The following is a 13,169-nucleotide window of genomic DNA, read 5'->3' as shown; positions in this document are numbered from 1 at the left end:
AGGAGTGCACAGTCAGTCTAGCAAATTCTTGGAGTGTGTTGGGGTAACTTTTTGATACAGATGGTAGGCAGGTCAACTAGAGTGGAAGCTCCAGGAGGAATTGGCTGAGAGTGTAAAGGTAGAAGGTATCTTGAGTGACAGTGCCCATAAAATGATCGAGTTCAAGATATTAAAGGGAGGAAAAAAGGAGAGCAGCAGAGTCTAGACACTGGGCTTCAGGAAAGCAGATTTTAACAAACTCAGGGAACTGGTGGCTCCTCTTGTAAAGAAGTCTGAAGGGAAAAGGAGTTGAGTAACACTGGGTGTACTTTACGGAGGCGCTTTAAAAGGCACAGGAGCAAGCTATCCTGATGTGATGGAAGAATGGGAAGTGCTACATCATGACAGTCTAGCTAGATAGCAATCTCTTCAATCAGTTTGAACTTAAAAAGGAATCCTTAAAAAAAGTAGAAGCTTGATCATAGTACTAAGGGAAAATATAAAATTATTGCACAGGCATGCAGGGAGAAAATGAGGAAGGCCAAGGCATTGTTTGAGATTCAACTGTCAGGGAAATGTAAAGCAATAAAAATTCTACAAGTATGTGAAAAGTAAGAGAAAGTCCAAATAAACCATAGGTCTTTCATGGAATGCAGTCAATCTAATTATGGATCATGTAGTGAAGGCTGAAGTATTGAATGCCTTTTTTACTACTGTCTTCATAGTTGAGGACAACTACCAGAGTGCAGTTAGTAGGAAAGATAAGGAAGGAGGCCAACAGCTGAGAATAGTGGAAGAATAGGTTAGGGATTACTTAAAAGAAACCAGATATTTACTTAGAAGAAGCCAGTCATCAGGGCTGAATGGGATGCACCTAGGGTACTGATGGGATTGGCTGAGGCAATTTCAGACCCAGAGCTCTCTTTGACAACTCATGGAGGTCTGGTGAGGCTGCAGATGATTGGAATAGGGTAAATCTAGTGTCTATGTTTAAGAAAGAAAAGAAGAACCACCTGGTGAATTACGGACCAGTCGACCTAACCTTGATGCCTGGAAAGACATGGAACCAGTCAAGGAATCTGTTGTGAATAGCCTAGAGGACAAGGTGATCAAGACAATCCCGTATGGAGTCAGGAAGAGCAAGTCATGCCTGACCAACCTGATTTCTTTCTATGGTAGGGTGATGAGTTCTGTGGATAGGGGAGAGCTATGGGTGTAATATACTTTGATTTTATCCAGGCTTTTGACACTGTCTCCCACAACATTCTCATTAACAAGTTAAATAAAAGTATTTTAAGGTGGATGCATAACCAGTTGGATCATTATGCTCAACGAATACCGTATTTACTTGATTCTAAGACAGGGTTCCTTCCAATTTAGCATGGGCCAAAAAACCCCTTGTCTTAGAATCAAGAATGACACAGGATGGGTGGGGGCAGGTGACTGGTGATGTGGCTCAGGCTCCAGCCCCTGCCCAGGGTTGGGGCCATAGCTGCACCTACTGCTTCCCCCCCCCCTCCCCTGCCAAATTTCATAATGCATTTTCCATGAATATAATCTAATTATTGGGGGTGGGGGGTGTTAATTTCTGGGTTGTCTTATATTTGGGTATATATTGTAGTCATCAATGACTTGCTATTTATTTGGGAGGAAGTATCAAGTTGTGTTTCCCAGGGGTCTGGCCTAGGTCCATTTCTGTTCAATATCTTCATTTAATGCTTTGGACAAAGGGATTCAGTGCATACTCAGCAAATTTGCAGATGACACCAAGTTGGGTAGAGTTGCAGATCCTGGAGGGCAGGGCTAGAATCCAGAATGACCTGGATAAACTGAAGAAATGGCCCACAATCAACCAGATGAGATTCAAGAAGGACAAGTTTCAAGTCCTGCACTTAGGATGGAATAATTGTCTGCTCATGTTCGGAGTAGTTAATGATTGGCTAAACTGCAGGACTGCAGAGGAGAACCTTTTGATAACAGTAGACAATAAACTTAATATGCACCAACAGTGTACTATTGTTAAAAACAGCAATAGCATACCGGGTTGTATTAACAGGAGTAGCACTTGGAAATCAAGGGAAAAGTGATTCTTCTGCTCTGTTCGGAACTGGTGAAGTCTCACCTGCAGAAATGTATCCAGTTTTGGACCCCACACTTCAAGAAGGCTATGAACAGATTGGAAAGTGTCTAGTGCAGAGCGACAAAAATGATTAGGAATTTGGGAGGAAAGACTTATAAGGAAAGACTGAAAGAACTAGTGATATTAGTCTGGATTAGAGACGACTAAGAGTGGATTTGATGTCAGTCTTCAAATACCTGAAGAACAATTATAAAGAGGTTTGGGGATGGGCTTTTCTCTGCAGCCATAAGGGACAGGACTAGAAGCAATGGCCTCAAGTTGCAGCAGAGAAAATTTAGGTTGTAGTCAGAAAGTTCCTCCTCATCTATGAGAGTTTTCAAGTATTGGAACAGGCTACTTAGAGAACTTATCCATTCTTGGAAGTTTTCAAGAGTAGGTTGGAATCGACACTTGACTGGGATGGTTTAGTCAGGAATGATCCTGCCTTGAGCAGAGGGCTGAGCTAGATGACCTTGTGAGATCCTTTCCAGTCTTACTTTCGTATGATCCTATGAATTTTTCATTCCTCCTTTGAATATTAAGAATATTGCTTAGCTGTAGCACGCTTTCAAAATGGCATGTGTAATATTATCTATTTTGTGTAACTAAAACTAGAGAAAAGTAAGGTTATCAAAAGAAGATAATTATAAGTGGTTTTGGGCTCAAATGAAAAAAAAACCCAACAAAACAAACAAAAAAACCCCACCCCAAAAATGATAGCCAGAGCAGAATTGTTCTGCTTTAAATGTCAGATTACTTTAAAAATCAGACATATGTCACTGCTTCTGTTTGTCTTCTTCACAGATGAAGATGGACTTGGCATCAGTATTATTGGAATGGGAGTTGGAGCAGATGCAGGTCTTGAAAAACTAGGAATATTTGTCAAAACAGTAACAGAAGGTGGTGCAGCTGAACGAGATGGCAGGTAAATTAAATTTGGTGTTTGGAAACTTCCTTAACAATAGCATTATAGAAAACTTCAGTTTTAGGCATGTGCGTGTAAGTTCACTGTGAAATCTTAGGTTCCTAGCAGGTGTTACACTTTATTCACAGTTAATCAGTGTAATAATTTTGTGGCTGTTTTCCATTGCACCTTAAAATAAGTGTGTGCCTGGATGGACTGCACTGAGGCCCCAAATGGGCCACAGTATAGTTCCTGCTGGCCAGTGCTGCCACTGATCAGCCGATGGGCAGCTGGCAGTGAGCACACCAGGGACCATTTAAGCCTCTATGCAGTCCCAGCCTAGCTGATGATCAGCTGACCATTGGCTGGCTCCGGGGGCTGATTGTGATTTTAGGCTCCCCCTGCACTGACAGTAGGGCATAATTGGGATCTAATCCTCAATCCCAGAATTGCTCATTCTGCCATGAATGAATGCATGGCATGGCAGGAGGCGCAATTGATGAGATCACAGATCCAATCCAATAACACCTTTAACTGAACATCTGTCAGAGGCTGATAGTTTAAAAATCTAAATGTTAGGGCTGAGATGCCAAAATGGGGGTGCCTAAAGAAAATCATCCAAATAAAGAAAGCAGCTTAAATTTTCTGCAGTTAATGATTTTGAATATCTGGCTTGAGATGCTTTGAGCAGAGCAAATCTGTAGTAAGTGAATGCTCACAACTTCTTAAAAGCGAGACCCCTTTGACTTACGAATTCCTAATTTCTCATTTAGCATGCACTCTTTGAAAGTGATTAGCACAATCTTCAGGATTATAAATTTCTTAAATATGCACATTCATGGGTTAAAGGCTAGAAATGCGCTTAGCACTGAGAGTGCTTTCAGTTTGAATAGGCAGCTGCATTCGAAAATCTGACTACTATTTCTTCGCTTTTATAGACATGGATGATGTTTTGTTTTCTTATAGAGTGCTTATTCAAAGTATAATTGCTCATGCTGTTGCTTGCTTTGGACATGCAGTTCAGTAACTTCTGTTTGAATATACAATACTTTCTAGTTGAATAGAGCAAGATTACTGTCTTTTGTATTTGTTTGCATGGTGCTTAGCATTATTGAGCCCTGATCCTGATTAGAAATTTTTAGCATTTAACTAATGGAATTATTTAAGAATAATAAAGTATTGTCAAACATTCTCCAATCCACATAATTTGTTGTTCATTTCTGCTTTTATGCTGTAACAGCTTTTGTAACCATCATATACAAATAAAATGTTACTTATCTTGCATATTAGTGATTGGTTTCCTTGTGCACACAGTCTGTCCTTTTGTGACAAAGCAATAACAATTACATTTCAAAATTTATATTCTAATGTTGTTTATCTCCTGGTGTCCTTGCATTGTTATCTTTATTTGCAGAGTTCATAGAATCTGGGAAAAGCCCTGTCTTTGCTTGCCACAGGCATATTTTCCGTTGGATAAAAGTACAGTTTAAATAAAATATTATAGACTTTATTTAGGGCATCCAACTAAGATATGAAGGTTGAGAAAGTTATGGTAAAGAAAACTTATATTCTTGGGCTGAAATCTAAAACCATATTAAAAAAAAACAATTACCTTTCCTAAGCCTGAATTCATAAAGAAAATAAATTTTCAATTTTTTCTTCGTAGTGCTTCCAAGAAAAGGTAGTAAGTGAATATATGATCAGCTTTACTTAATTTAATGCACTGCACAGAAATTTAGGTATTGCTGTCTTTGACTAAAGTTGATCTCAGATACATGAAAGTTAAATGTTTAAAACCAAACAAACAAAATCTTATAGATTCATAGATGTTAGGGTCAGAAGGGACCTCAGTAGATCATCGAGTCCGACCCCCTGAATAAGCAGGAAAGAGTGCTGGGTCTAGATGACCCCAGGCAGATGCCTATCTAACCTCCTCTTGAAGACCCCCAGGGTAGGGGAGAGCACCACCTCCCTTGGGAGCCCGTTCCAGACCTTGGCCACTTGAACTGTGAAGAAGTTCTTCCTAATGTCCAATCTAAATCTGCTTTCTGCTAGCTTGTGGCCATTGTTTCTTGTAACCCCTGGGGGCGCCTTGGTGAATAAATACTCACCAATTCCCTTCTGTGCCCCTGTGATGAACTTATAGGCAGCCACAAGGTCGCCTCTCAACCTTCTCTTGCGGAGGCTGAAAAAGGTCCAGTTTCTCTAGTCTCTCCTCGTAGGGCTTGGTCTGCAGGCCCTTAACCATACGAGTGGCCCTTCTCTGGACCCTCTCCAGGTTATCTGCATCCTTCTTGAAGTGTGGCGTCCAGAATTGCACGCAGTACTCCAACTGCGGTCTGACCAGCGCCTGATAGAGGGGAAGTATCACCTCCTTGGACCTATTCGTCATGCATCTGCTGATGCACGATAAAGTGCCATTGGCTTTTTTGATGGCTTCGTCACACTGCGGACTCATGTTCATCTTGGAGTCCACTAGGACTCCAAGATCTCTTTCCACCTCTGTGCCACCCAGCAGGTCATTCCCTAGGCTGTAGGTGTGCTGGACATTTTTCCTCCCTAGGTGCAGCACTTTGCATTTCTCCTTGTTGAACTGCATTCTGTTGTTTTCTGCCCACTTGTCCAACCTGTCCAGGTCTGCTTGCAGCTGTTCCCTGCCCTTCGGCGTGTCCACTTCTCCCCATAGCTTTGTGTCATCTACAAACTTGGACAGAGTACATTTCACTCCCTCATCCAAGTCACTGATGAAGACATTAAAGAGTATCGGTCCAAGGACCGAGCCCTGCGAGACCCCACTGCCCACGCCCTTCCAGGTCGAGACCGACCCATCCACCACGACTCTCTGGGTGCGACCCTCTAGCCAATTCGCCACCCACTGGACTGTGTAGTCATCCACGTCACAGCCTCTTAACTTGTTCACCAGTATGAGGTGGGATACCGTATCGAAGGCCTTCCTGAAGTTTAAGTATACGACATCCACCCCTCCTCCTGTGTCCAGGCATTTCGTAACCTGGTCATAGAAAGAGACAAGATTGGTCAGGCACGATCTGCCCGTCACAAGCCCGTGCTGGTTTCCCCTCAGCATAATTTGTCCTGCCGGGCTCTCACAAATGTGAGCCTTGATAATTTTTTCAAAGACTTTGCCAAGGATGGAGGTGAGACTGACTGGTCTATAGTTGCCCGGGTCCTCCTTCCTCCCCTTTTTGAAAATGGGGACCACGTTGGCCCTTTTCCAGTCCTCCGGGACCTGGCCCGTGCACCACGAGTGTTCAAATATTCCCACCAGTGGCTCTGCAATGACGTTGGCCAGTGCCTTCAGCACCCTCGGATGGAGCTCATCCGGGTCTGCCGACTTAAAGGCATCCAGTTCTTCCAAGTGACTCTGCACCATCTCAGGGTCTACGCATGGAAGTCTGGCGCCTTGCTGCCATCTCTCTACAGCCCCAGTGAGAGACTTGTCGTGCCCCTCGCTTAGGAACACTGAGGCAAAGAACTCGTTGAGGAGTTCAGCCTTGTCCCCCCTGTCCGTCACCAATTGTTTCTGCCCATTTAGCAGGGGTTCTATTCCTCCCTGGGCCTTCCTTTTACTCCCTATATATCTAAAAAACAATTTCTTGTTGTCTTTTACTTGGGTTGCCATCCTCAGCTCCATGGTAGCTTTGGCCCGTCTAACTGCCTCCCTACAAGCACGAGCAGAAGGAGGTATATTCGTCTTTGGTGATCTCTCCCTGTTTCCACTTTTTATGTGCTCCCCTTTTGTCCCTTAGGCTGTCCTAGATTTCTCTGGTCAGCCAGGGAAGCCTCCTGGCCCCTTTCCCTCTTTTGCCTCGCTCGGGGATTGTCTTGCTTTGTGCCCGAAGGATCGTTTCCTTAAGGCACAGCCACCCTTCTTGGGCTCCCGTCCCTTCAAAACTCCTACTCTGCAGTGCGTCCTTGACTAATCGCCTGAGTTCATTGAGATCAGCTTTCCTAAAGTCTAGCACTTTCACCCTACTAGTTACCTTACCCACTCGACGTCTTACGTTGAATTCTATTATTAGGTGATCACTGTCCCCCAGATGGCTACCGATCTGGAGGTCCTCTACCATGTCATCCCCCATTGCCAATACTAGATCCAGTATGGCATTCCCCCTAATGGGACTGTGTACCTCCTGTGTCAAGTGGAGGTCCTGTACACAGGTTAGAAACCTGCGTGAGCGGTGGGACTTTGCTGTCTGTGACTCCCAGCAGATGTCCGGGTAGTTTAGGTCCCCCATGGCTACCGCCTCTTTAGCTTTTATGGTCTCCGAGAGTTGCCTCAGGAGCCCCGAATCTCTTTCTTCCCCTTGATGTGGGGGTCTGTAGCAGACCCCTACCACCAAATCCCTTTCTCCTTGCCCCCCATGTAGCCTAACCCATAATCCTTCTACTTCCTCAACCTTGGATTCTGTCTTGATGAGGGTTGATGTATATTGCTCACTGGCATAGAGTGCAACCCCTCCCCCTTTCTTCCTCACCCTGTCCTTTCTGTACAATCTATAGCCCTCAATATGTCCTGCCCAGTCCTGGGATGAATCCCACCAGGTTTCTGTTAGCCCCACTAAGTCATAGGTGTTTAGTGCAAGCAGGAGCACTAGTTCATCCTGCTTGTTTCCCATGCTCCTAGCATTAGTATATAGGCACTTGAGCCCTGCGACTGGTGCCTTTGCTGCCCCCCCGCTCCGAGTCCCAAGGGGCCCCTTGTTTCTTACCTGAGCCCTGCAACTGGTGCATTTGCTGCCCCCCCACTCCGAGTCCCAAGGGACCCATTGTTTCTTACCTTACCTTCTTAGTGGGCAATCAAGAAAGACCAGAAGATGTTGCTGAAGACCCAGTCCAGAACTCATTAAATCAGTAACAACAGTTGCAATGGCTAGAGCAGTGATTCTCAACCAGGGTGCCATGAGATCCTTTTCAAGGATGCCACAGGGTGCTATGCAATGTTAGCACAGTTAGGTGTGCAGACATGATTCACAAGATAAACCAGAGGTTTCAAATAGGAATTCATAGTGTCAAAAACATTTTGACCTATTGTGGTCTTTCTGAGCTCTTTCCAAGAGATGTCTTTCTCTGTTACTGTATTTTCTTGCATATAATGCATCCCCAAATATAATACTCACCTTGTTTTTGAAAGGCATTATGAAGAAATGTTTTTATTTCTAGAGTCATGACTGCAGTGAGCAGGGATAGAGCCTAATCTTCAGCTGACTAACCCTCGTAATTGTGTAACATTTCCTTATATCAGTGTTAAATATGTTGCCTAATAATTTCTTTGGTTGTACCAAATGATGCGCAAACCAAATTTGAATATTAAATCTGACAGATACAACTTAATTAGCACAAAAATGTCAAACCCAATTAAGAAATGTGGACAGAATTGTAGATTGATTGAAATTTACTGAAATTATAATTTCTGCTCTAAGATATCTGTGACCTTCGAAGTTGCATATGCAGCATGTGCAACTTTGAAGGTTAAAGACATCATATACTAATATATGATGACTAAACCAGCCTAAAGATTGGGCCTGTTATGAAAGCCTTCAACATATTGATATAAAAATCTCCATGGGAGGGCAGTACAGATTTTACTGAGAGCTTACTATACTCTATAGAAATTGACTTTTGAAGTCTTCCAAACAAGGCCTGCAAGTATCGTTACAACTCTTACTTAGGAGATACCAGCATTAGAATGAGGCATAGATCTGCTGAGCGCATCTATACAAGACACTACGTTGCCATAGCAATATGCTAAGGCGGGGTAGGCAGTGTTTTTTGGCTGGTGTGATGAAAAAACCACAATGTCCTCCTTGGAGGGTGCTGGAGTGCCTGCATGCTAGAGCCTGGAGCAGTTGTTTGCAGCCTCCCAGCTGCAGCTGGTCCACAGAACCCAGTCTGCTTACAGCAGGGCTTGCAGCCTCCTAGCCACCTGCTGGGGGCAGCCTGGGCTCTGTGGCTGGCAGCAGCTGCTTAAAACCTGGGCTGGTGGTGGTGTGCTGAGCAAAATGGCCTTGCGTGCCATGCTCGAGACACGTGCTGGGGGTTGCTGACCCCTGCGCTACGCCAACGTAGCATTGGCAAGCATAAAATGTGATGCTGCAGTTACATCGCTGTAGAAACGCACTCACTTGCTATAGCACGTTGCTATGGTGACGTAGCAGCTAAAAATAGCCATGCACTGCCAGCACAGTGCAGCACAAGCTATTCCAGAAGGAATTACTAAATGACAGTGCATCAACAACAGTGCCTCCGGGGCACATGTAGATGTGCACATTGAGATTTAAAAAACATTAGGAAATAAAGAGAAGTTTATTCCCCACAATGTAATGGATCAGGACTGTTCAAAGCCTATAAGCGGCATATGGCCCCCAAGGGGTTAAACTGCAGCCCACAGTCTCTTAGTCCAGGCATCACTCCCCACTTTGCTTTTTGTTGCTGATGCCACAGTCTCTGGGCTCTCTCTATCCTTCCTTCAGCTTCCGCTGTCTGTTCTCACCCTGAGGGTGGAGTGGGATGGGGTGGGGTGGTGCAGCCTGTGGGACTGAGCCTGCAGCTGCAGGGCTTTGGGGAGGAGGGGGGATCTGGGAAACCTGCACAGCGTCTGTGCTGGTGTGGTTCAGTGAAAGTTGCCTACTGTGTGGTGGGGGGAGCAAGAGTGATGCCCCCAAGTCCCACTTCTCCCCAACCCACCACACAGTGGGCAACTTTCACAGGGGGTGAGGCATACAACATGGTGGGTAGCATACATCATGGTGCATCAGTGTGTGCAGGATGCTTCCATGACTTGGCAAGTCTGAGTAGGCAGGAGCCCATGTGAAGCCCTGTAATGGATCATTAATTATTTTGAGTTAAAATTCAGTGTCATCTTCACATATATATTCTATTTCATCCATAAATTATTTGGTGCAATGCTAGAATTTTCTATGGCATATATGCCATTAAATTTTATGGTATATATCAGGATGTCAGACTTGCCTGTGCCCCAGGCTGGATCTGACCATGGTGCTCCTTGTGGACCAGATTCAGCTTGGGGCACAAGGGCTGCTTCAGTGCCGCCATGCTGGCTGTGACAATGTGGGGTCCTACAGTGAGGGTGGGGGAGGTGCAGGGTCTGGTGGGGGTACAGGATCTGGCAAGGGTGGTGCAGGGTCTGGCAAGGATGGCAGGAGCATGGGGTCCTGTGGCAGCAAACCAAACTCACTGCTGGGCCAAACTAGGTCAAAGGCCCAACTTCTGGTGCCCTCCAGTAGCATGGTGAGCTGGATAAAGAGGCTCTGCAGGCTGTATGTTTGCCACCCTTAGCTTGTATTATGCAGAAAGTTAGACTGGCTTCCATTTGTCCTGCCTCTGAATCCCCACTCTGCTGATCTGTAATTTCCCTTCTCTACTCTCTACTTTAATTACTTATATTTAGGTTAATCTTTTTTTTTTCTTCCTCCCTGGAAAGCCTCTAGAAAGAACTTGTTTGCCAAGCAAATCATACTAAATTTTTGCATTAGTTCCTTTAATATGTTTCCATTTGACTGACTGTTCAGTCAGCCAAAGAAGAATTCATAGATTCATTGATTGTTAGGGGCTGGAAAGGACCTTGTAGATCATTGAGTCCACTCACCCTGGACTAGACAGGAAACTTTTTCTGAACTTCCATGCTTTTTCTAAAATTATCACTGGGCATTCACTTGAGAAACAGGTTCATCACTCTCTGCATCAGGGTTGGCCCACACTTGAAGGAAAAACAGCTAGAAGGGTCCTTCTGGCCTCATACTGATTTGTTAACAGTTAATCAGTAACACTGATATTAAGAGACTGTTTTTAGCTGCAAATAGGAATATACTTTGAAGGATATCCCAGAATAATTGCATACATTTTTATGAGATTTCAAATGCTATGGTTTAAGCATTGGGACCTGGACATTACCACATTCCAGCAGACTCGATTAATTGAGTCTGCTCCAATGCGCTATAATTACAGCGTGTCAGAGAAGCCTCTCTGCACATGTATAGGCACCCTGTGGTTCTGTATGTGCATACAGTTGTAAAGACTAGATCAGTGCTTCCTAAACTTTTCCTCAGCATGACCCCTCACTCCCAACCCACAGACCCCTGGCCGTACCAGTGCCTCTTACTCCCAACCCACAGCTGCCTGGCCCTGCCAGTGCCACTCACGCCCAACCCACAGTCTCCTGGTCCTGCTGGTGTCTCTCCCTCCCAACCTGCAGCCCCCGATCCCTCCCAGGAGTGCCCAAGCCCTGGCTGCCACCTGTGGGAGGTGGCAGCTTCTGCAGTCAGAGCAGAGTGTGGAGCCCAGCTCCTATACCCCGTCCCCTGTGGCATGGCTGGAGCAGAGCCTGGGCAGGGGGGGGGAATACAGTCTGCCTGCTGCGGGCTTGGGGCTCCCTTCCCTGCTCCCCTCACCCTGGGGGCTCCACGGCCCAGCGGCCGGGACATGGTTCAGGAGGGAGTACTGTGCCTCCATGGCCACCAAACTGAGGTGCCCCCTAGCCATTCGGTAGTAGTGGAGACACAACTCTGCACTGCAGCCGCTGCTGCACCTCATGATGGCCATGACGGTGTAGCACTCCCTCATGCGCTGGGTCACACCTGCTGGCTGTGGAGGCAACTCCTGCCCAGAGCTGGTCCAGCCATGTTGCAGTCCTGCACCCCACTGTGGGCGCATAAATCTTGGAATCCCAACTGCTGATGTTGTGACCCCATTTAGGGTTGTGACCGACAGTTTGGGAACCACTCGACTAGATGGAGGAATGTAATTCATCATAATTCTAGCAATGTCTGAAATTGTAATTATGAGGTGCCTGTAACCAAGTGAAAGTACTTTTTACCCGTCTTCCTTGCTATTGATTCTGGTAGTCACAAATATCAAAGAGTAAGTTTGGTCTTGATTCGGGAAGACGTTTAAACATGTGCTTAAGTCTTGCTAAAGTCAATTCTTTTCCAATTTGGGGTATGTATCATATACTAAATATACTGCATAAAGTGTTCTGTGCAGTAATACTGTAATTCTGTATAGTACTGTGTAGTGCTGTGTGGCACAGTATTACCACAATTATATCTTAATGCAATTCCAAACGCATAGCAATAGCTTCAACTTTTTTTACAGCATTTTGTGTTTTGATGTATAACTTAAGAGATTATTTTTTTGCCTTCTGTTTTTCTGAAAGGATCCAAGTAAACGACCAGATTGTAGAAGTGGATGGAATCAGTCTGGTTGGTGTTACACAGAATTTTGCTGCAACAGTCCTCAGGAACACCAAGGGAAATGTCAGGTAAAAAGACATGCCAGAAGAATAAAATTACTGTGATGCTGAACATTTCAGATTGTCTTATCTTTTCCCATTAGAGCAGGGGTATCCAACCTGCAGCATGTGTACCACAAGTGACATAGTCAGGTTCTTTGTCTGGTACATGGCAAACCAGGTAAGGGGAAGGCCAAACAGTAGCAGAGATGAGGGTCAGCAAAGTATCCTGAAGAGGATGATAGGCCACATGATTTGTTGGGGTTTGTTTTTTTTTTTACATTGGTGTGAAGAAGGGCTTGTATTAATGAGGACTGTAGAATAATCAGTTTTTTCCTTTCCAATGCACATACGTTAATCTTAGTCCTTAAAATGCCTCTTAATATTCAAACTTCTATGCCCATGCCCTTAGTCACCTTTTATTACCTTTTTCTGGACAGCTTCTATCTTAGTTATCTTTTAAGAAGGGCAACCAAGTTGAATGTAATATACAAAGTGCAAGTGCAGAGAGTCAGGGAGCAGAAAGAAGCAGCAGAGCAGTCAGGGAGCACAGGGCAGGGAGTAGAAAGTAGAGCAGCAGATTGGGTAGAGAGCACAGGCAGGGAGCAGAAAGTAGAATAGCAGATAAAGCAGAGGGTGAGGTGCTTAATCTATGACACCTTTGCCAGAAGGTTGGACCCCACTATGCTAGATGTATCCATTTCTGTAGTTAGGGGCAATGAAGGAAAATTGGGAGAGTGATAACTGGTAGTCTTTCAGTCTGTGGCAGGCCAGTAGGGGGTGCCGCTGCCCACACCTCACTGCGTCCGACCACCTTCCAGGCTCCAAGTGCCTCCCTGGGGCTGCCTCACGTCTGGCCGACCCCCTTCTTGGAGCACCCCTGCTAGCCTGGGGTAAAA

General features: G+C 45.2%; 1 protein-coding gene across 11 annotated transcripts in view; it reads left to right on the top strand.

Annotated features, from left to right (window-relative positions):
• Positions 1-13,169, top strand: part of PPP1R9A (protein phosphatase 1 regulatory subunit 9A) — a 256,192-nt gene that overhangs the window by 152,563 nt on the left and 90,460 nt on the right. For all 11 annotated transcript variants that reach the window (XM_019497853.2, XM_019497854.2, XM_059728981.1 and 8 more), the window contains exons 4-5: positions 2,903-3,023; positions 12,196-12,300. In XM_019497853.2, coding sequence (XP_019353398.1) covers positions 2,903-3,023; positions 12,196-12,300 — 226 coding nt within the window. The remainder of the gene's footprint in view (positions 1-2,902; positions 3,024-12,195; positions 12,301-13,169) is intronic.

This window comes from Alligator mississippiensis, chromosome 5 (genome assembly GCF_030867095.1).
Source record: "Alligator mississippiensis isolate rAllMis1 chromosome 5, rAllMis1, whole genome shotgun sequence".
Lineage (NCBI taxonomy): Eukaryota > Metazoa > Chordata > Crocodylia > Alligatoridae > Alligator > Alligator mississippiensis.
Note: the sequence above shows the minus strand (reverse complement) of the source record. Positions and strands in the feature narration are given on the sequence as shown.